At 49.5% G+C, this 19,657-nt stretch overlaps 2 protein-coding genes across 3 annotated transcripts in view; both read right to left on the bottom strand.

The window, feature by feature from the left end:
* Positions 1-17,683: 17,683 nt before the first annotated feature.
* GALNT8 (polypeptide N-acetylgalactosaminyltransferase 8) overlaps positions 17,684-19,657 on the bottom strand; it is a 131,082-nt gene continuing 129,108 nt past the window's right edge. Inside the window, exon 12 of the mRNA XM_058442861.1 lies at positions 17,684-18,894. Within this exon, the coding sequence (XP_058298844.1) occupies positions 18,781-18,894 (114 nt within the window). The 3' untranslated portion in view covers positions 17,684-18,780. The remainder of the gene's footprint in view (positions 18,895-19,657) is intronic.
* Positions 18,806-19,657, bottom strand: part of KCNA6 (potassium voltage-gated channel subfamily A member 6) — a 41,086-nt gene continuing 40,234 nt past the window's right edge. The window contains exon 2 of one of the 2 annotated variants that reach the window (XM_032159357.2): positions 18,806-18,894. The gene's annotated coding sequence lies outside the window, so the exon portion shown is untranslated. The remainder of the gene's footprint in view (positions 18,895-19,657) is intronic. The other variant, XM_032159356.2, reaches the window with a different exon arrangement.

Below are 19,657 nucleotides of genomic sequence, written 5' to 3'. Positions count from 1 at the left end.
GCCAAGAACACATGTGGCTTAGGACCTATGTATATTTCTCCAAGCAAACAAGGCTTTTTGGAGACAAAGATGAATTACTCAGATAGAGGATCCAGAAAGTTATAATAATATATATAAATTAACCTTACACAGATCCTTTTCAGTTATTAGTTTGGTTTTTGGTCCTCTTGTAGAATTTTGCCTGGTATGAACCTGGACCTCCCATTAGGTAAGGGGCATCTGAGACATTATATCTGGCATAGGGGGAAAAAAGCCACCTAGAATCAGGCTGTCTGGGTTAGAACTAGAGTCTGGGCTTCGTCTGACTTTGGAAATATCACTTATCTGCGTGGTCCTAAATATTTACAGTCCTGTAAACTAGAACTAATAATCCATGCTTTAGTAACCTCCTAAGCATGTCGGGCTTTTTTTTTATTGTCTGCTTAGTGAATACTGTTTGAGCACAGGCCTGTGATTCTGAGGCCCGAAAGAAAGGAGACCAAGATCCTGTAGAAACTGGAAGTCACAGGGTGACAATGACAAGGGTATTGGGAATGCAGGCCATCCAGCATCACGGTGGCATCATCAGGCTCTGTGTGCAGGCTGCTTGCAAGGATGCATCTGATCACAGAGTCAGGATGGAGCCTAGGTCATAAGTCTCTTCTCAGAAGAGTGACTGCATAACTTATTGTCCAAACCAGTACACTTTCAACAGCAAAAGCAGGCACTGTAAATCATCATGCCTGGACAATAAGCACAAACCAGGGCTGTCCTGGTGAACCAAGACAGTGATCGTCCCATCCATAAGTTGCAGATAGTCAAAGGGATTTTTCCTTCACATCTATGAGCTTCCTGCATAGAGTTAGGTGGAAATGCTAGAAAATCCATGTTGGATGGCCTGGATGTCCTGTAGATATGAGGGGATTGGAACCTAGAGTCTACAGGGATCTTAGACCTATTATCTTACAAATACAATCCAATGCAATGGTCCCACGAAGCCAGCAAAACCTCTTAAAGTTCTTGAGCTCAAGTCCTGAAAGTCTCCAGATCTGATGCCTGAGTCATTCAGATGAATGAACTATAAATGAACTACAGTGGGGCCACCCTCCAAAGGCTCAATTCATATGAAGTCCCAGATTCACAACCTTTTCCCAATGACAAGGACAGAGCTGACACCAGTACCAGGTGTCTCCACAACGCAGAGTGGAGAGTCCTGCTTCCCCAGGAGAATGCATCATGGCCCTTTTAAAACAGCTATGACTTATCCACATAGTGCTTATTTCAGCCTGTGTCTGTGAGGGAAATCATAGAGGACCTTATAACCCATTCCCCTAATATGAATATGCGTTGTACTCCCAGAAACCTCAGGACATGTGGGCCAGAGACACTGCTATGAGTTCACCAAATCCAGAGTCCTTTTCCTCCTGGGCACTTCATTTCTAATCTTTCTTGCAGTAGATGGGGTCATGTAACTGATTCTGGTCAGTGGAATATAGTCATGAATAATTTATGTCACTTCTAGAACTAGTCCCTAAATATCTTCTGAGAAATCCTACTCTCCTTCTCCCTCCTTCCCCCACCTCCCAGCAACAAGCAGTGGAGAACCATGGGGCTGGGGAATGGTAGGGCCTGGATCCCTGAATGGCTACTAGAACACAGCCTCCCTCATGCCTTCCTTCTTTTACCAACTCACATGCAGTTGTGATGTGAGTGAGAAGTGCAATTTGTCAGGTGAAGCCATTGAGATTTGGGGATCATTTGGTGCAACTCTATCCTGACCAATACAAAATGAAAGCAATTTTTCAAATTAGCCTGAACCAAAGCAATTAAAGAGGGCATCCTAATGCCAAACAGAAACAATTTGAGGATTGCTCACAATTCTGGATTCTCCAGATCACTGTGCTCCTTAAAGGGCAGGAATGGCATAGGGCAAGAGAACGAGTGACCTACTTTCACACTCACGTCCCCACAAAGGATGCAATGATTCAAACTCTCCCCAGTTTCCTCAGCTCTTTCAAGTGGAATGAGTTGATGTCTCCCAAACTGCATGGTCTAGGCTGGGAGAGAGTAACCCTCATCAGTTACTCCTCCCAACCAGGCAGAGGCGCTGCTCCCAGCCATCTCTCTCCACCAATCTCAAAAGCAATCCAGGAACTTATACACTGTTGATGGGAATGTAGATTAGTTCAAACCCTATGGAAAACAGTAAGGAGATTTCTCAAAGAACCAAAAATAGAACCCCATTTGACACAGCAATCCCAAAGGAAAAGAAATCAAAAAGACACATTTTATCAGAAAGACATCTGCACTTGTATGTTTATCTCAGCACTATTCACAATAGCAAAGTCATGGAATCCACCTAAGTGTCCATCAATGGTGGATTAGATAAAGAAAACATGGTACATATACACTGTGGAATACTATGCAGCCATAAAAAGAATACAATCACGTCCTTTGCAACAACATAGATGTAGCCAGAGGCCGTTATCCTAAGGGAAATAACTCAGAAACAGAAAATCAAATACTGCATGTTCTCACTTATAAGTGGGAGCTAAACAATTGGGTACATACGGAAATTAAGATGGAAATAAAAGACACTGGGGACTATCAAAATGGGGAGGTTGGGATGGGGGCGAAGGTTGAAAAATTACCTACTAGGTACAATGTTCACTATTTCGGTGAAGGGTATAATACTAGAAGCCCAAACCTCATCATTATGTGATATATCCATGTAACACATGTGCACATGTACCCGCCAACCTAAAATAAAATCTTTTTAAGAAAAGCACTTCACTGAATGGTCTGCTTAACACATTGTACTGTTTTCCAACTCTTTAATGAGAAAGTGCTCCCACTTGTCTGATCTAAATTTCTCTTCTGAAAGAAGTCCATTCACTCATAAAAGTCCTTGGAGAGAATGTGCTCAACTTCTCACCTCCAGACATTCGCAGTTACCATCCAGCCTGCCTAGACCCCACGGCAGTGTCCCCATGCTGCCCCCGTTCTGAGCCCCTGCCCTCCCTCCCCTACCAGCCACACTGCACCTGGACAGGCAGTAGCGCGAGCATGGAGGGAGCCAGGGAAGTAGCTCTGAGCTTTTAGTTACAGCCACTTCCTTGGACATTGCTTCACGAGTCCAGATGGTGAGCCGGGTAAACAAGAAGTCCCTGTTCTCCATCAGCATGTCAGCGAGCGCCTCACTCTCAGGCATCTGCCGAGCTGGGGGCATGATCTCCGTTTACAGTTTGGCCCTCCTCAGCGTACCAGAAATGTGCCCTTGTGTAAACACTCAGATCCTTTCCTCCAGGGAGGACACATGGACAGGACAGTGAACACCTTGCTCCTAGTGGCCTGGAGAGAATGAAAATACCACTGTCCTTCTTCCAACCCTGTCTGCCCCTAGTCACTCCAGCCCACCAATAGTCAAAGAGCCCTCATGTGTGGGGAGACACCTAAGTGGCTCAGCTGCCAATTTGGCTGAATCTATATTCCGCTGCTTAGTTCATTCCCCTTGGTTCTGCCACTTACTAGCTGTGGGACCATGGGCAAGTCACTTAAACTTTCTGAGCATCAGTTTTCTCAAGTAAATAATACCACCTATCCCACAAAAGTCTCCCTTTGCTGATAGGACTTGAAAAAAGAAGTTTCATGCAGCGCCTGTGGATGCCAGGGTCTCTCTACAAGTGTTCATTCCTTTCCTTTTACCTGTTCCACCTTTGTGCAATCCCCTACCTGATGCTATCTCTTGTCCCAACAAAAAGTGTGTAGGCTGGGCACAGTGGCTCACATCTGTAATCCCAACACTTTGGGAGGCCGATACTGGTGGATCTCTTGAGCTCAGGAGTTTGAGACCAGACTGGCCAACATGGTGAAACCCCGTCTCTACCGAAATACAAAAAACCGCCAGTTGTGGTGGTACACAGCTGACCTCAAGTGAGCCACCCACTTTGGCCTTCCAAAGTGCTGGGATTGCAGGCTACTTAGGAGGCTGAGGTGGGAGGATCGCTGCAGCCTGGGAAACAAAGGCTGCAGTGGGCCGAGATGGTACCCCACTGCACTCTGGCCTGGGTGACAGAGTGAGACTCTGTCTCAAAAAAATAAATAAATTTATTTTTTTTTTTAAGGGTGTAAGTGCCCAGTGACTGGAACAAGTCTGCTTAGAGCAACATTCTCTGCTCACTGGTGCTCAGTACTCCCCAGCCACCTGCTGGTCCTGAGCTTCTCACCTGTTGGTTCTTGAAACTCCAGTTACCGCTGACTTTGTAACTTTTTTCTTGCATGCGAAGACTCACCATCAACTGTCTGCTCCTGCCTCTGATCTCTGATCTCTGACACTCTCCCTCCACCAACTGGCCTTGCTCTCTCATCAGTACCTGACTGGTGGTCCTTCTCTTCTGTTGCTAATCATCTCCATGCCGAGGCTCCCAATTTATGTCAGTTGAATGATTGAATAAATGGCTGTGTGAATGAGCCAATGAATAGAAGCACGATGCAAACTGGAAAATGATTTGTAATCTTCTAGCAGACACTCTGGACTTGAATCTTCACACTTCATCCATCATTGTATGGGATTTGTATTCACTATTAAAAATATTCCATGACATTGTTTTTCTAGTTTGGGTAGGAGGTTGTGGCTGACACATATTTCTTAGGAGCCAGAGGAAAAATGTTGTTATCCCTTCTCTTCTGAAGGCGGACCAGGCAAAGATCAAATTTTGCCTTCCTGAACAGAGCTTGCATAAACACATGGCTTGGGAACCAAGATGCCGGCTCCTAGCGCTCATTCAATTCTTGCGTCTCTAAGTCAGCTGTGGCCTGGGCAAGTTACCTCGCCTTTCTCGTCAGCTGTCTGCAAGCTCCCTCCAGGTCTGCATGAATACACGCCCGGAGATGCCACTAGACTGCACACAGAGGCGTTGGAGCCAGCTCATGCTGACTTGCTAGAACTCATTGTTAAATTTTCAGGAGTTCTGCAACCCAGTGGACATCATATTGTAGCTTGAAATTAGCCTCAGTGGGAATATTTACCACAGGAATTTGCAAATGCTTCTAGTCAGGGCTTTTTTCCACCAGAGGGTCAGTTGCTAAGCATTCCCCAACACACCACTGCTTGCACAGGTGTATTTCCTCACCTCCAAGTGCTCTAGGAAGCCAGAATGGCATGGAACCCATAAGCGAGTCTCAACTTCCTTCCCTATAAAATGGGAGGATGCTCCATTGCTTTCCACCTCGCAGGCTGCACAGCCTCAGAAGTGGGTGGAAGAGAGGGCCTTCCTGCTGCTATAACGTGAAGGAATACAGATAGAATCAGAAAATCACACCTTCCAGATCTTAGTCACTGAAGTTAACCTTCCTAAAATACAAGCTTGATCTGATCTCATCATTTCCCTGCTCCAAAACCTCTAATGGCTCCCTAATGCCTCCAGAATGCAGTTAAAGCCTAACCTCCTTCATTTCCTCAGCCAGCCCACCTCTCTAGTTTCTTTTCCTTCCATTCTTTTGTGCACTGTCTCCTCTTGTGGCTGTTTTCCATATATGCTATCTAGGCAACTCTAATTGTTGCCTGCACACTATTTGTGTCCCCTTTATTGGGTAAGAGCATGTTAACTTTTTCTTAGGGGAGAGTTGAGGCCATTACCTGGATTACAGATCTGGAATGCATGAGGAGTAACCAGGAACTAAAAAGGTGGTAGAAGGTATTGCTTCATCCCTGGGGCTCTGGAAGCAGACCTCCTGCATGTGAGGCTCAGCTTCCGCACTTAAGTGCTTTGTGACCTCAGGCAAGCTACTTAACTTCTCTGAATCTCAGTTTTCTTATCTGCAAAATGCAAATACTAGAAGAACCTACCTCCTGGGGTTACTGTAAGGATCCAATGAGTTATTGCATGTCAAGGACTCAGCCCAATGCCCAGTACAGAGTTAGCATATAAAAAACATTTGCTGATACTAGTTTCATCATCTTATCTTTATTATTATCAACCTCAGATAATCATCATCATTATTATTCACATAAATATCTTGGGCTGTAAGTAAGTATCTGCCCACACATCTTTCTGAATTCTTCCACCCTTATTGGCAATTTCTTCAGACCAGAAAATTCTCAGGAAATAATTCATGACATCCACCCTCATCTTCCAACACTGGTAAAGACAGGTTTTGAAGGCTTCTAGAGCCCAGTTAACAGCTCTGACTTTGCAAGTCCCCCACACTATGATCAGATAAATAAACTAGTAGCCAAGTAAGACACTTGCATTTGAGACATAAAGAGACAAAAGGAATTTTCTACTGATGAGACTTAATCCAGGGCTTTTCCACCCTGCACAGGTTACTATTAGCTCAGCCTTAGTTCTTTTCTGAAACCACCTCCTCCTGGAAGCTGCAAACCTTGAGACCTGGAAGCTCAGGTCTAAGCCATCCCATTCCAGGGCCGATGCACTCCAGAGCTTGTCAAGGCAGCAGACTCACCCTGGAGAGCTGGTGGATCATCATAGAGACTTAAAAGGGAGAGGATGACCCAGTGTAAGCAAATGTGTTGTGAAAATTGGAAAATGCTATCCACATTCTAATGCAGTTCTATTGCAACCTTTAACACCCTTCATGGGTCCACATGATGTTTGAACTCCCTAGCCTGCCAGCTCCCTCCCCAATCTGACTCATCTCAAAACATCAGCTTGAGATGTAAAACTGGGTTCAACATAAATTCAGACTCATCTGCACATATCTGAAGGCCCAGTGGGGAGAATCTAATACAGCAGGTGATTTGTATGAGGCACTGATACCCACTGAGAATGAACTAATTCTGGAGACTGAACGCACTCTCCATCGAGGAGCAATGGTGCCACGTGAGTGGAAAACAGAGGGATATGGCATGTCACTCAGAGTGCCAGCCCCGTGGACCTGAGCCTGACTCCTGCTTGGTGCTGCTTAGGGAAAGGGAATGAACTGAGAGGCTGTAAAGAGTTCGGGTCTGCTTTCCCATTCAGAGTGACTTGTGAAATATATATACTTATATTCTGGTCAGCTTCTAGCTCTTCCTTGCAAATACATATATACATTGACTCCACTGGGTGGAGGTTACGGCCAGCCCTGGATGACCTCTAGAAGCAGTGTCTGTCCCTGCTGATATGGTTTCTTCCCTGTGTGTAGTTTGGGTCCTGCTGAGAGTAAACATCTTACAAGGCACGTTTTTCAACAGCCTCTCAGAACCCTCCAGCTGGCAAAGAGCCTGGTCACTCTGGATTCTCAATTTGTTAGCCCCAAGTTCGAGGACAATCCTATCCTGCTTGTCAAGAGGTCCTTGGCCTCCTTGGCCTGGGAGGGAATGTAATGCTTTCCCTCACTTCTGGGCTTTTTGTTTGATTGTTTTCTGTTCTTGTTTTGTTTTGTTTTGTTTTTGAGACAGGGTCTTGTTCTGTCATCCAGGCTGGAGTGCAGTGGCATGATCATAGCTGACTGCAGCCTCAAACTCCTGGGCTCAAGCGATCCTCCTGCCTCAGCCTCCCAAATAGCTGGGACTGCATGTGCACACCACCATACCTGGCTAATTCCACATTTCTAAGCAGAGAGAGGTTTGTGGCCACTTGAGCTTATTGAAGGAATTCTACGGGGAGCAGGGAACTTGGGTTCCACTTGCTGTCACCAATTGGCTGTGTGACTCTGGAAAAGTTTCTTCACCTCTCTGGGCTTTAGTTCCCTCTTCCACAAAAATGTGGGGCTTAAATCTGACGATCTCTTTGGCCCCCTCCTGCTTTGATATGCTGAGGTTCTGAACTGCTGATTATTCCAGGGCCTGAACTGATCTGCTGCGGAAGGGGTGAGAGGTCACTTTTTTCCCTAAATTCTCTGCTAGGCTGGAGTGAGAAGGTCAGAGAGAAAGTTTCCCCAGGGATGCTTATGCCGTGGCACATTTTGCTCTTTTTCTTAATTCATTCAGCAAATATATATTTGGTGCTTCATATTTGTTGGCACTGAGGGATTTAGCCATAAACAAAACAGACAAAACCCCGTCTTTGTGGAGATCCCGTCAGGAGGCAGATAATAAACCACAGGTGGGGAGGTCTATGGTGAGATCTACGGCAGGCGGGAGAAACCGCAACTTAGGTAAGGAGGGCGTGGGGGGTGGGTGCTAGCGAGGGGAGTGACCATTTTAAATAGAGTGGTCAGGAAGGGCCTCACTGATACAGTCATCATTGATAAAGTTAGGAGGTTCTAGAGAGTTCAGAATGAGGGGAGAGCTGGCATCCCGGGATTGTTGCGAAGATTGATGTGAACAGGGAAGGAGGGTCCTACAGCTTTGCCTGAGGCTCTCAGGAAGATGACTGGGGGAGGCTTTGATGTGGGGGTCATAAGAATCTTTCTAGGAGCGCACTGCGCTCTCACCCCTTCCTCGCCTGCGGACAGAGCCAGGGAGGCCAGGCTGTCCTGGCCCATCCACTGTGCAGAAGGTGCCCGGGCTATGTCTCAGCTCCCACCCAAGGCAGGCAGCCTTACCCAGGGGTCCTGGCACCCCAAGGGGGGCCACACAACAGCATTCCCAGCCTGCCCTTCTCTGAAGGGCAGTGCAGGTGTCGGCTAACGAGCTGGAGTTAGACTTACTCACCCACTGCCTTCTTCCTCCTCACTTCTTGGTACAACTGAAGATTGGCAGGGGGATTCGGAGAGCACCAAGAATCCCCAGCTATTTTCAGAGCAGTTCCAGGCCCTGGCCCTGCGGCCTAAGTTCTGCAAGGAGACAGCAAGGAGAAGCGTGAGAGGCTCACGAAATGGGGTGGCCGCGGGACTCCTGCGAGGACAGCCCTCTGTCTATTCACTGAGAGGAAAGCTCTTTAGCTCTGTTTGGAAGCATTTTCACCAACTCTGTCTGGAATTTTCCACCCAGGCGCTTCTCCCTAACTACTCCATCCTCGTCTTGTGAATCCAGACCCCAAATCCACAGACCTTGGACTTATACACTAAGCGCTGGACTTAGAAGTGGAAGCAAGTGCGGGTCTAGAGGAGTCTCTGAGGACACCGCAGCCGGTTACTGTCTCTGCCCAAGTCACTCTGACTGGCTCTCCTCTGATTCCTCCTTCTTCTTTCCCTCCTGGGGAGCAAAGGACAAGATCACCACCTGGCTGTATCCTCCCGGTCGCAGCGGGAGCCTATCCACCCTGGTCTCCATCTTGTGACACACGAGGTCCCCTCTTCACCCAGGACTTCGGCTTTGCCCACTTGGGGCTGGCTTCAGGCTCAAGGCATGATCTAAAACTTTCCACAGCTCAGTTTGCAGAGACAAGGGAGTGTCATGGAAAGAGGAGACGCGGAGGAGATCTGAACATAGAAGTTCAGGAAGAAGAAAGGAAAGTACAGTCGATTAAACCCACTGCCATGTTGGAGGGCGATGTCATTGTGGCTGCTGGGATGGGAAAATAGTCAAGTGGCTCTGGCCCCGAAGGCTGGGGTGACTGGAGGGAGGAGCATGGTGAGTCCCTCGTATGCTCTCCAGCATGAGAAAGCAGCCCACTCTGCCCTGCCTGGGCACCACGCTTCCCCCAACCTTCCCCAGGGCTCTCCTGATACCCTGTCATCCTCAGGAAGCTGCCACCACCCCCACTGCCCTGGCCTGTCCCACCTAACTCTCTCTGAAGTCCCTGTGAGAAACACTGAATGATGTGGCCTCCGTACGTCCTTTAAAAATAGACTGTGGATCCCCTGCAAAAAAAAAAAAAAAAAAAAAAAAAAGTCCCTGTCTAAAAATAGCTCTCAGCATCTAGGGGAGAAAAAAAGAAACTGCAGCAAAATTCAGCTGGAGCAGTGACTTTCCTGTCTCTGATGTTCCAGGTCAGCTCCAGCACTGGAGGAGGCTGCAAGGGGGATAGGGGAGGAGGGGGTCCTTCAAGGACAGAGGAAGGATCAGACTCTCAATCTGCAGCAAACACCTCTCTCCATTCCCTGACTTGTGGTCATTGGACCCTGCCTGGTCCAAGCAGTCAGGCAGTGCTCAAGACAGCAGCACGGAGCCGCAGATCCCTGGGGTGGCAATAGGAGCCTTGAAGAGTGACCACAGGGATCCAGGGATGGAGAGGCCTCCCAGGCATGGGTGCACTGCCCTGCAGAGGCCCTAAAGATGTGTACTCAGTGGAAGCTGGAGTCAGGACCAGATCTGATGCTGAAAGTACCTGTGAGCCAAATAGTTCGGAATGACTAAGGGCTGAGGCAGATGCTCTCTCTTGAAGAGCCACTGCTTCTGCACTGAACAAAGGTGAAAAGGAACCCTTTTGGGAACGGTCACTCCGAAAGTCAGAATTCCTATCCAGGACTTGAGTGCAGGAGAAGGGGAGCCCCATGGACTTCTTTGTGTAAGAGCCTTTCTGTGGCTGGCAGTGAGAGAATAGCACAGAGACATGACTTTACCTGCTAAAAATGTTTGAAGGAATATGAAAAAGATGCATACACACACACACACACACACACACACACACACACACACACATTTTTCAATTATGAGAGACAGGGTCTGCTTATTTTGCTCATGCCAAAAAAGTATCAGAGTAAGCTGGAGAAAAGTCAGGCTGCAGCATGAGAAGGAAGACTCCTGGTCCCTCTGCTTAGCTGTGGTGGGGCTCCCTCTGAACAGTGAGTTGCATGTGTTGGTCACAGGGACAAGTGAATGTTAGTAAGCTAATGAGATCACTGGGGATGGAACTATACTCCAAGTCCTCAAACTAAATGTTTATAGCTAATGTTTTGTTATCATAATTTGCCATTGAGGTGTATACACCCTCATGCCCACAAACACACACACGTTATGGAAATTTGTTCCTCGAATTAATACCTATGCAGCCCACCATGGATTCTGCACGTCCCAACATCACCTGAGCTCATATCTCATCTCCAAAACCACTAGAAGGCCACTGTCATGCCAAGAAAGGGAACAAAGTGGTTTTTAGGGACTGAAATGCAAGTCCCTGCCAGATCACTTGTTAGAGATCAAGCTGTTTCCAAAGCTGTGGTTCTGGGAGAGGGGGCTTAATGAGAGAGAAGGAGGCAGGGACGTCACGGACAGGTTAGGCGGCATGTTGCAGCTCAGCAGGCGCTGTGGCTGCTATGCTGCCCTCTGTGGCGGTCAGAATATGTGTGTCCCCAGAAGACAGCAGCTGACAGGGCATGCGGCAGCACTCACAAGAGGTCATGACCCATACTTGTTTGCAAGTTCAAGGCAGGTAAAGTACCCTCTCAGTCATTTTGTCTTCTTAGCCTCAAAACCTGCCTTCCTATCTTTTTCTCCCTTAGGAATTCTTCTGCCTTCCCCACCCCAAGAGACCTCATCCTGACCTATGCCACAGCATTCAGGGTTGACAGCCACCTGCAAGCTGACCAGTCCAAACCCCAGGCCTGCCTCCCCTTCCCTCCACGACGCTCCTGGGCAGGGAACATCTGGGTCCCGCCAGCCCAGGCCTCCCTTGCTGGCATCTTGCCCGGCTCCTTTCCCTCTCCCCTGAGCTTACTCTATCTGCAAAGCCAGGATAGCGACCTGTGCTTCTTCTCATACCACAGGTCACCCGTGGCATAAAGGGCTTTAATGTGGATGTGCTTTCAGGAAAGGGTGGAAAACCAAGCAACTTAGAAAATCAACCATCCCCCCCTCCCTGCCGAGCCTTGGTTCTCGACGGTGTCTGTGCACATCAAGATTGCAGCGATGTGCGGGGGCCTCGGGCACGCAGTGTTGCAGTATTTTCTGAAAGGCTTTGCTCGCTCTTCAGTACTTTTCCTCTTCTCACACCCTGGAGCCTGCAGAGAAATAGCCCTGGTTCCCCCTAGTGGCAGAAGCTCATAGCGCCGACCTGGGAAGCTTCCCACGATCGTGGTAATTAGCCAGTAGTTTAGTTACAACCACAGTCTCATTAACTAACAGCGGGAGAAGAGGCTGTCCCCGTTTCCTTGGAGACCTAGCAGCGCGTGCTTCTATTGCATTGACTGTTCCCCATAAGCTCAAGAGCCCCCAGGCTGTTATCGCATAGTGTTTACTGCATTGGATGGAGACCAAGACCTGGTAACACTGTGTTCCAGGCCGGTGCCACTCAAAGTGTGGTCCTTCACCTATGCATCAGCATCACCTGGGAGCTTGATAGAAATGCAAATTCTCAGGCCTCTTAGGCCTGCTGAGTCCGTAACTCAGGGGTTCAGAGCCCAGGAGTCTGCGTTTTGACGAGTTCTCCAGCTCAGCTGATTCTGATCCACAATGAAGAATGAGGACTGACCTAGACAAAGCACGCCCTGGTATTTTGTTCCTATTAATAACCAGAAACAGCTGGGCATGGTGGTTCACACCTGTAATCCCAGCACTTTGGGAGGCCGAGGCAGGCAGATCACCTGAGGTTGAGAGTTCGAGACCAGCCTGACCAACACGGAGAAACCCCATCTCTACTAAAAATACAAAATTAGCCGGGTGTGGTGGCTCATGCCTGTAATCCCAGCTACTCAGGAGGCTGAGGCAGGAGAATCGCTTGAACACGGGAGGCGGAGGTTGCAGTGAGCCAAGATCACACCATTGCACTCCAACCTGGGCGACAGGAGGGAAACTCCGAAAAAAAAAAACAAAAAAAAAAACGGAGACTTTTCCTATTAAAGAGCTAAACAAAAAGAAATGGAAAGATACTTCTTCCTTGTTCCAAGCAATATGTGTCCAATATGATTCCAATCAATCACATTTATGTATTGACTGGAATGAGAAATGCCTTCTCCCAGGTTTGTCTCTAACGAGATTCCCCTACTCCTCCCGTTGTCACCCACTTTGTCATCTAAACCCACCTTGGAATGGAGTCACTGAAGCATCTCCCAAGAGATGAAGCAGTACTTGGAAATTAAGAGCAGCAAGGACTCTGTCACCAGCAGGGGAGGTGGCCTCGCAGAGCCCCCTGAGCTGGCACCGGCCGGCACAAAGTAAGCAGGACCAAAAAAGAAACCAGACAGCAGGCAAGTGGCTGTTGACACAGGAAATGTAAGCCTTAGCCCTGTGCTTGCACTTTTCCAGCCTAGTGCTGTGAAATGCATCAATTACTGTCAACATTGTTGAGCTCAGAAGGGCTCAGCATCATTTTGATGAGTTGACTGGTTCTAAGAGGCCAATCTCATTTTATTTTAACCGGTATTTTTTTTTTTAAATGCTTGCTTATGTGGGAGATGGGAGCCACTTTTAATATGCTTCAAATTGTGGAAAGTAGCAAGCTGGTGACGAATGACCCATAGCACAGGAGGAAAAACTGAACATACCACTGTCCATTGCAGGAGGAAACTTGGAGATCACCTAAATCAGCCTCCCGCTTGCCAGAGGGGGAAACAAAGGCCCTGAGTGGAAGACTGACACCAGAGGAAAAAGGGTTGCATACAAGGTCACCTTTCCATGTCTCCCCTCCTCACTCCGGGTCCAGTGATCAGGTAGGCGTTCAAAATAATTCAGCCTGATTCTTAGCCTGGTGAGATTCCAGAAAATCTGTAAGCAAGTGGTATTTAATTTGACCTGGAAAATCATTTTTCCAAAAGACACCTGATCTCTTTGTTGTGTTATATCCTGGTCCCTACAGATAATTTCCCTCCACAGAGCAAACTGAGCCAAAGTTCCCAGGGCGTCCAGCCTCTGCGTGGAGTTTCCAGGAACACTTCCTGCTGCTTCCTCTACGACCTCTTCCTGGAAGTTGCAGGCACCAATAAGCAAGGACTCCCTAAGATGCCCACTTGCTTTCACAGGCCAGGAGATCGGGAGCCTTTGAGGCGGCTCCCGTACATCTACTTGGAATCCCCGAGCAGCCACGTTTACTTCTGCACCCAATACCTCCGGGGGAGTGGGGCAGAAGGGCAGGTGATTGCCCCTTAACTGGTCATCCAGCCACATCTGGACGGCTGGCCGCGCCTCTGTCAAAGGGGAAGAGAATCCGGCAGCCCCTTAGGAAGGCAGTGCTGACTCCCAGCCCTGAGCAGATTCACACCGCAGGCTGGGTTGGTCCTTCGCTGAGAGCTCTTCCAACAAGCATGGCTTACCTGTGGGCAGCACTGAGCGTCTAGGGAGAAATATGAAATACAAGTGGTGATGTCTCCCTCTAGTGGAGAGTCGTCAGAATGCGAATGTGGCTCTGAATCTTCAAGGAAAGCAGGAAGGGCTCTGCTGGAAGCTACAGGGCTGATGTAGATTCTCATGCATGGCCCTCAGGTCACACACACAGCCTCTTGAGGAAGTTTTGTGTGTGTGTGTGTGTGTGTGCGCGCGTGTGTGTGTCTGTGTGTGTGTGTGTTTGTTTCATCATGTCCAGCACGTGGAGGCCTCATAAAGACAATCACTCTTCATCTCTGACTGTAGCCTCACCGTCAGCCACAGGAGGGCTTGAAGCCAGAGCTCCCGGAGTGCTGCTCCCCTAGCTTGGAAGCCTCTTTCAGCCCCGCCTCGCCGTGAACCAACCACTCTCCCTTCCCTGAAGCTTGCTTTCCTCCGTTTGCTAGGGAGTGTAGTGTGCAGGTTCACCAGTTGACCTCCCGTCTCTAAAATGCTCTGACACACGAGGACTCCACAGAGATGACTGAATGAGTTCAGGGTTCGTTGTTCATCTAAGAGGCAGCCAGCAGGACTGTTCAGGGCCTTCTACACTTGGAGGGAGCCCGGCAGCCACACGCACTTTCACCAACATCAGCGCACTTTGCTGTCGCGATGACCATCAGATTCACCTCATCCTCACCTCTCCCACTTCGCCCCAGCCACCAGGTTGGCTTCTGTTCTGAGATTGAGCTAAGAGAGATAGGTCCTTCTCTGCAGCCCACAAAGCCAAAGCAGGCCCAGGGTTCAATCAGGGCTGTTGGCTTGGCCTAGGAGCCCCATGAAACTGAAGCTGAGGAATTCCAGGCTTCCTTAGCAGAAAGAGAAAGTCTATGTGACCCGTCCCATAATAGTGATGATAATAATGATGATGGTTAACACTTATGCCTGCTTCCTGCCGGGCAGGCACAGGAAGCACTATGCTTATAGCAACTCATTTAATCATCGCAGCAACCCTGTGTCACAGGTCATCCCAAAACCTGCCTTTCTTGTCTGGACCCAGAATCACTATAATAAGACCCAGAGTCACCTGGTTACTAAAACTTCCTGCCACAGAGTATGGATGCTTAACAGGTGTGGAATTTACATGGATCTCCCTAGCCAAGAGGAGAGGGCTTCCATTTTCCAGCATGGACTTAGAAATCCATTGACCCTTGGTTATTCTCGTGACAGTTACTAATCTCAGAATTACTAAGTGGGAAGAGACACTGGAGATGATCTGGTCCATTTCCCCATTTCCCAGGTGAGCTAACTAGGGAATGAAGATGTGGAGTGCTGGTGTGAATCCACAGTGAGGTAGTGGCAGGGCTGCGGCTGGCCCCCAGGTCTCTATGCTTCAGCCCAAAGCTTTTCCACTCTCCCATGCTGTGGCCACCATGTACTCGAGTGAACGAACAGCCCTGAGGTCTCCCCTTCGACGGCCCAGGAAGCTCCATGGTCGTCAGCCAGCCCAACTGAGGTCTGGAAGCAGAATCTTTCGAATATCAGCCTACAGCACCCGAGAGTGCCCTGGCAAGTTGGTTCTCTGTTACCTCACCCTGAAAATAAAGACACGAGTCACCCCTGGAGAGACACATTCCAAAGACAAGCAGACAGCAGAGAGCAGGGACAGTTGGAGGGCCGCCTGGGCCATCAGCCCTCCTGCTCGCATCATGGTGGCTGGCCGTCCTCCATTATCTGTCCACTCTGGAAGAGGCCACCCTGGCCCCTCCTCAGGAGCTATGATGGAGCTGTTCTCAGCCTCCTACGGGGTTTTCTTCTCTTCTCCAGGATGGTTCCAGGTCCTTCTGCAGAGGCACTCCACACACCCAGCTTTCCCTTCCCCGCCACCTCCACCCCAGAGTGTTCGGTGTCCTGCTTCCCATTTTGGACTAGCTTCCAGCAGATGTCACTTGTCAGCTGGAATCAGTGCCAGTCATATCCCCAACTTTCCTAGGAGTGAGTGGCCAGGTGGAAGGAGCACCTTCCAGAGAGTCTGTCTCTACTGCTCTGTCGCCGTACACTTGGTGGCATTTCCCTGGCCCGAGGGCACTTTAGGGTTCTCTCGCTACTTTCTTGTGGGTGCTCTGTCACGTGGCCAGCCAAGGAGCATATCTGGCCTGCTCTAGTGTGAGTGTGGAGAGTGGGCATGTGAAGAAGGTAGTGAATAAAATTGGGGGGCTGGGTGCGTGAAGGGCAGGAAGGGTGAGAGACTAAGAATGAATCACAGATGCTCAGATGCCTCCCACCCCGACACGCGGTCAGGAAGACAGGCAGGGAGGGCAATGACAGTGCTTCCTCCCACTGGCTTCCTCGAGAGAAAGGTGGAGGCTGGGACATGGAGTCAGGCCCTGCTAGACCTGCTCTGAAACGTGGAGGAGAGTCGGCCGGCATCAGAGCCTGCCTCGCTGGCTAGGGTGGCCCCGCAGGCCAGCCTCTGGGAGCTTCTCGGAGGGGTGGCAACCAGCCCCAAGCAGCAGCCAGGGATGGGGGTCCAGCCTCCAGGGCCCAGTTGCTGGCTCAACTGCCTTTCGCTTCTTCCACCCACCACTCAAGTTCACCACCTTGGAGTCCTCCTGGCCTTCGCTTTCTCTCACGCCCACTCCACATCCAGTTCCTCCTGTTGGCACAGTCTGCAAAAATGATCCAGATCTGTCCGCATCTCATTGCGACAGCCTAGTCCAAACCATCCTCAGCTCTCTGCTGGATTATTCAAACAGCCTCCTAACTAGTAATTCTTTTACAATTTAAGTCCAGTCATATCCCATCTCTGCTCAAAACCCTGGAGGAATGGCTTCCCCTGCAACTCAGAGTACAAGCAAAGACCTACAAGGCCCCGGCTGATGGGCCCCACTCTCCACCACTCAACTGTCCCTGGCCCCACCTCCTGCTCTCCTGCTGGCTCACTGCCCCCCGCATGCCACAGTGCCCTCCTTGCCGTTCCTGGAACACGCCAGCCACACACCCACCTCAGGGCCTTTGCACTTGCTCTTCCTCCGAGAGTGTTTCTAATTTCTAACCCTCCCCCGCACCGCACATCTACCTGGCTCCCTTTGGCCCCATTCTGCTCTTTATGCAAACATTACCTTGTAAGTCATACTTTCCTTGTCTCCCCTGCTTTAAGCTGCTGTCCACCCCCAACCCTGACACACACACACGCGCACATGTGCGCGATCACATACACACACACTCCTGCTATATTCTCTAGCCCGCTTGCTTGATTTTCCTCTGTTGCCTATACTCACTAGCATACAACATATTTTAGTTATTTATTGTATTGTGTGCCCCTTTCCTCAGCCAGAACCCAGCCTTCATAGGGGCATGGGCTCTCGTTGCTTTTATTCATTTCATTCACCTAGAAAAGTGCTCAGTACATAGTAAGCACTCAATGAACGCTCGCTGAATGATGAACAAATCAATGTTAGACACGGTTTGGGAAACAGACCCTCACAGGAGATGTCAGAATTGTTGGGTTTATGTAGTTGGAAATTCGGTAGAGTTCATGTTGTAGAGTTACTGGGTTTATTTAGAGAAGCCTGGCAGAGAAAAGGGGTGTGTACATGTTTGTGTGTGTGTGTGTGTGTGTGTGTGTGTTTTTCAGGGATGTTTGACAGCCACCTTCACTTGTAGTAAACAATGTGTGGGCCCCAGATTATTTGCATGTAAGTGTTTTAACTGTATGTATTAACCAGATCCAACACTTCTTTCATTTATTTCCTCACTCATTCATTCACCACACATGGTATGAGTGGCAATTCTGTATCAGGTGCTCTGCTAGACACATGGCGAAGGCTACGGTCCCTGCTGTCCAGAATTCTGCAGCACGGTCATGAAGCCCCAGCACTCAGGACAATCTGGGAGGGTGTGGGCATTAAAGCAACCTGGAGCCCCAGCAACACCTCACTAGGAAAGAAAATTCCACGCAAGAAAATCATCCTGATCCTTCATTTTGTCAGGAAGAGGAAAAGATACCTGAATGAGTGACTAGCAGTGGGAATGTCTCCCACCAGAGATCCTGGAACAGGACAGGGCTTGTTTGATTGTTGAGAAGTAATGTTACCCCCCCTTCCACTGAGGACAGGCCAAGAGAGAACGGCTGTCAGTTATAAGAACCATGCGGGTGACTAGAAAGAACATCCTTACTGTACCTGGGAGACCCCGCACACAGCATCATCTGGCCTCTGGAGAATCCACATACAAAAATAACTCTGCCCTTGATATTCACCCAGTCACGTGTCTATCAGAGGCAGATAACTCTTACATCATGGGTTATGCGTCTTACTTTCTTGCAGAATGTCCCCCATCTGTGGGCCGGGTCATGGCAGAGGGTGATCAAGCCCTCTTCCTGGTGATCTATGTGTGGCCATCACATCCTCCTGAGTAGTGAGGATACCCAGAAAGCTGCAGGTGCTCTGAATTTCAGATCCCTGCCTACTGCTGTGGAGACCACTTGGCTTGTCTGCCTAACTTGGCCGTCGATGTTTTCTCACGGCATCACGCACAGCCTTCGAGACTTTGCCATGTGTTTATTTGCCATTCTTCCACAGCCACCCTTGTCCTGGGGGGGGTCTGCAACATAACCATGCACCTCCCGGAATCCCCTGACCACCCCACAGCTGGTCTCTTTGCCCACACCACCAGCTTTCACCCTGTTCCTACAGCTTCACCCCGACATTCTGGGCCCCATCTTTAGGGACAGCAGGTCTGGTCTCAGCTTTTTCTGGCTTGGTTGCTGCTTGTGGGGGGCCTCCAGAGGGGTGTCAGGCCAGATGGCCCAGGCAGGGGGTCTCGTCTTCTGAAGAAGTTGAGGGTCCAGCTGCTGTCAGAATTCTATGCGTAGATGTCCTTGCTTGCACCACCTGCCAGCATTTTTCCTGCCGGGGAGGAACCAGAACAAAAGGACATGTAGTTAGCGATATGAGGGTGTGTCGCATGAGGGATGGGACTGAGAAACCTGGACACACCAGTGTCCTTCCTCACCTCGCTGGCATTTGCCTAGTGATCTCCTACCGGGTCCCCATCCTTAGGTGCTCTGGTCTGTTCAAACTGTACCTCCCACTGCCACCCAGTGAACTCCAGCAACTAATCAGTGACTATGAGCTTGTATAACCTGAAGCCATTTCTGCCCGTGTTGTCCTTAATACTGCTGTCATTAATACTCCACCTTTAATGGCCCCTGAGTCCCTCTAGAGTCAAGTCCACGCCATGTGCCTGACTTCCAGGCCCCAGAAGGCACAGTCTCATCTGATCTATCCAGCTGCTCTCGCTGCTCCCTGACACCTCCCACCGTCCACATGGTCGAAGGGTCCCCTCTCGGACCCTCAGCCTGCACCAGCGTCAGGCGCGTTCCTCTCTCCTGAAAGAGTTCCTGCCACCACCTGGCTCCTCCTTACCCCACCCCTACCCTGCTGGAATGTTCTCGAGTCTCCTTTCCACAATGCTGAATCCAGTCCCTCTAGGCCCGGCTGAACCCCCACCTCCAAGAGCCCCTTTGGCTGTCCCCTGCATGACTGATCTCTCTGCTGCCTTTACCGTCTGGCCCACACTCTGTTGCAAAGCCTGTGAGATGTGCTGCCCGAAGTCCTGTGTTTAACATCCACCTCTACCGTGGCCTGGGCAGTTAAACTCCTCGCTTGT

This window comes from Hylobates moloch, unplaced genomic scaffold (genome assembly GCF_009828535.3).
Source record: "Hylobates moloch isolate HMO894 unplaced genomic scaffold, HMol_V3 SCAFFOLD_8, whole genome shotgun sequence".
NCBI classification, from domain to species: domain Eukaryota; kingdom Metazoa; phylum Chordata; class Mammalia; order Primates; family Hylobatidae; genus Hylobates; species Hylobates moloch.
This window is presented reverse-complemented; position numbering and strand designations above follow the sequence as displayed.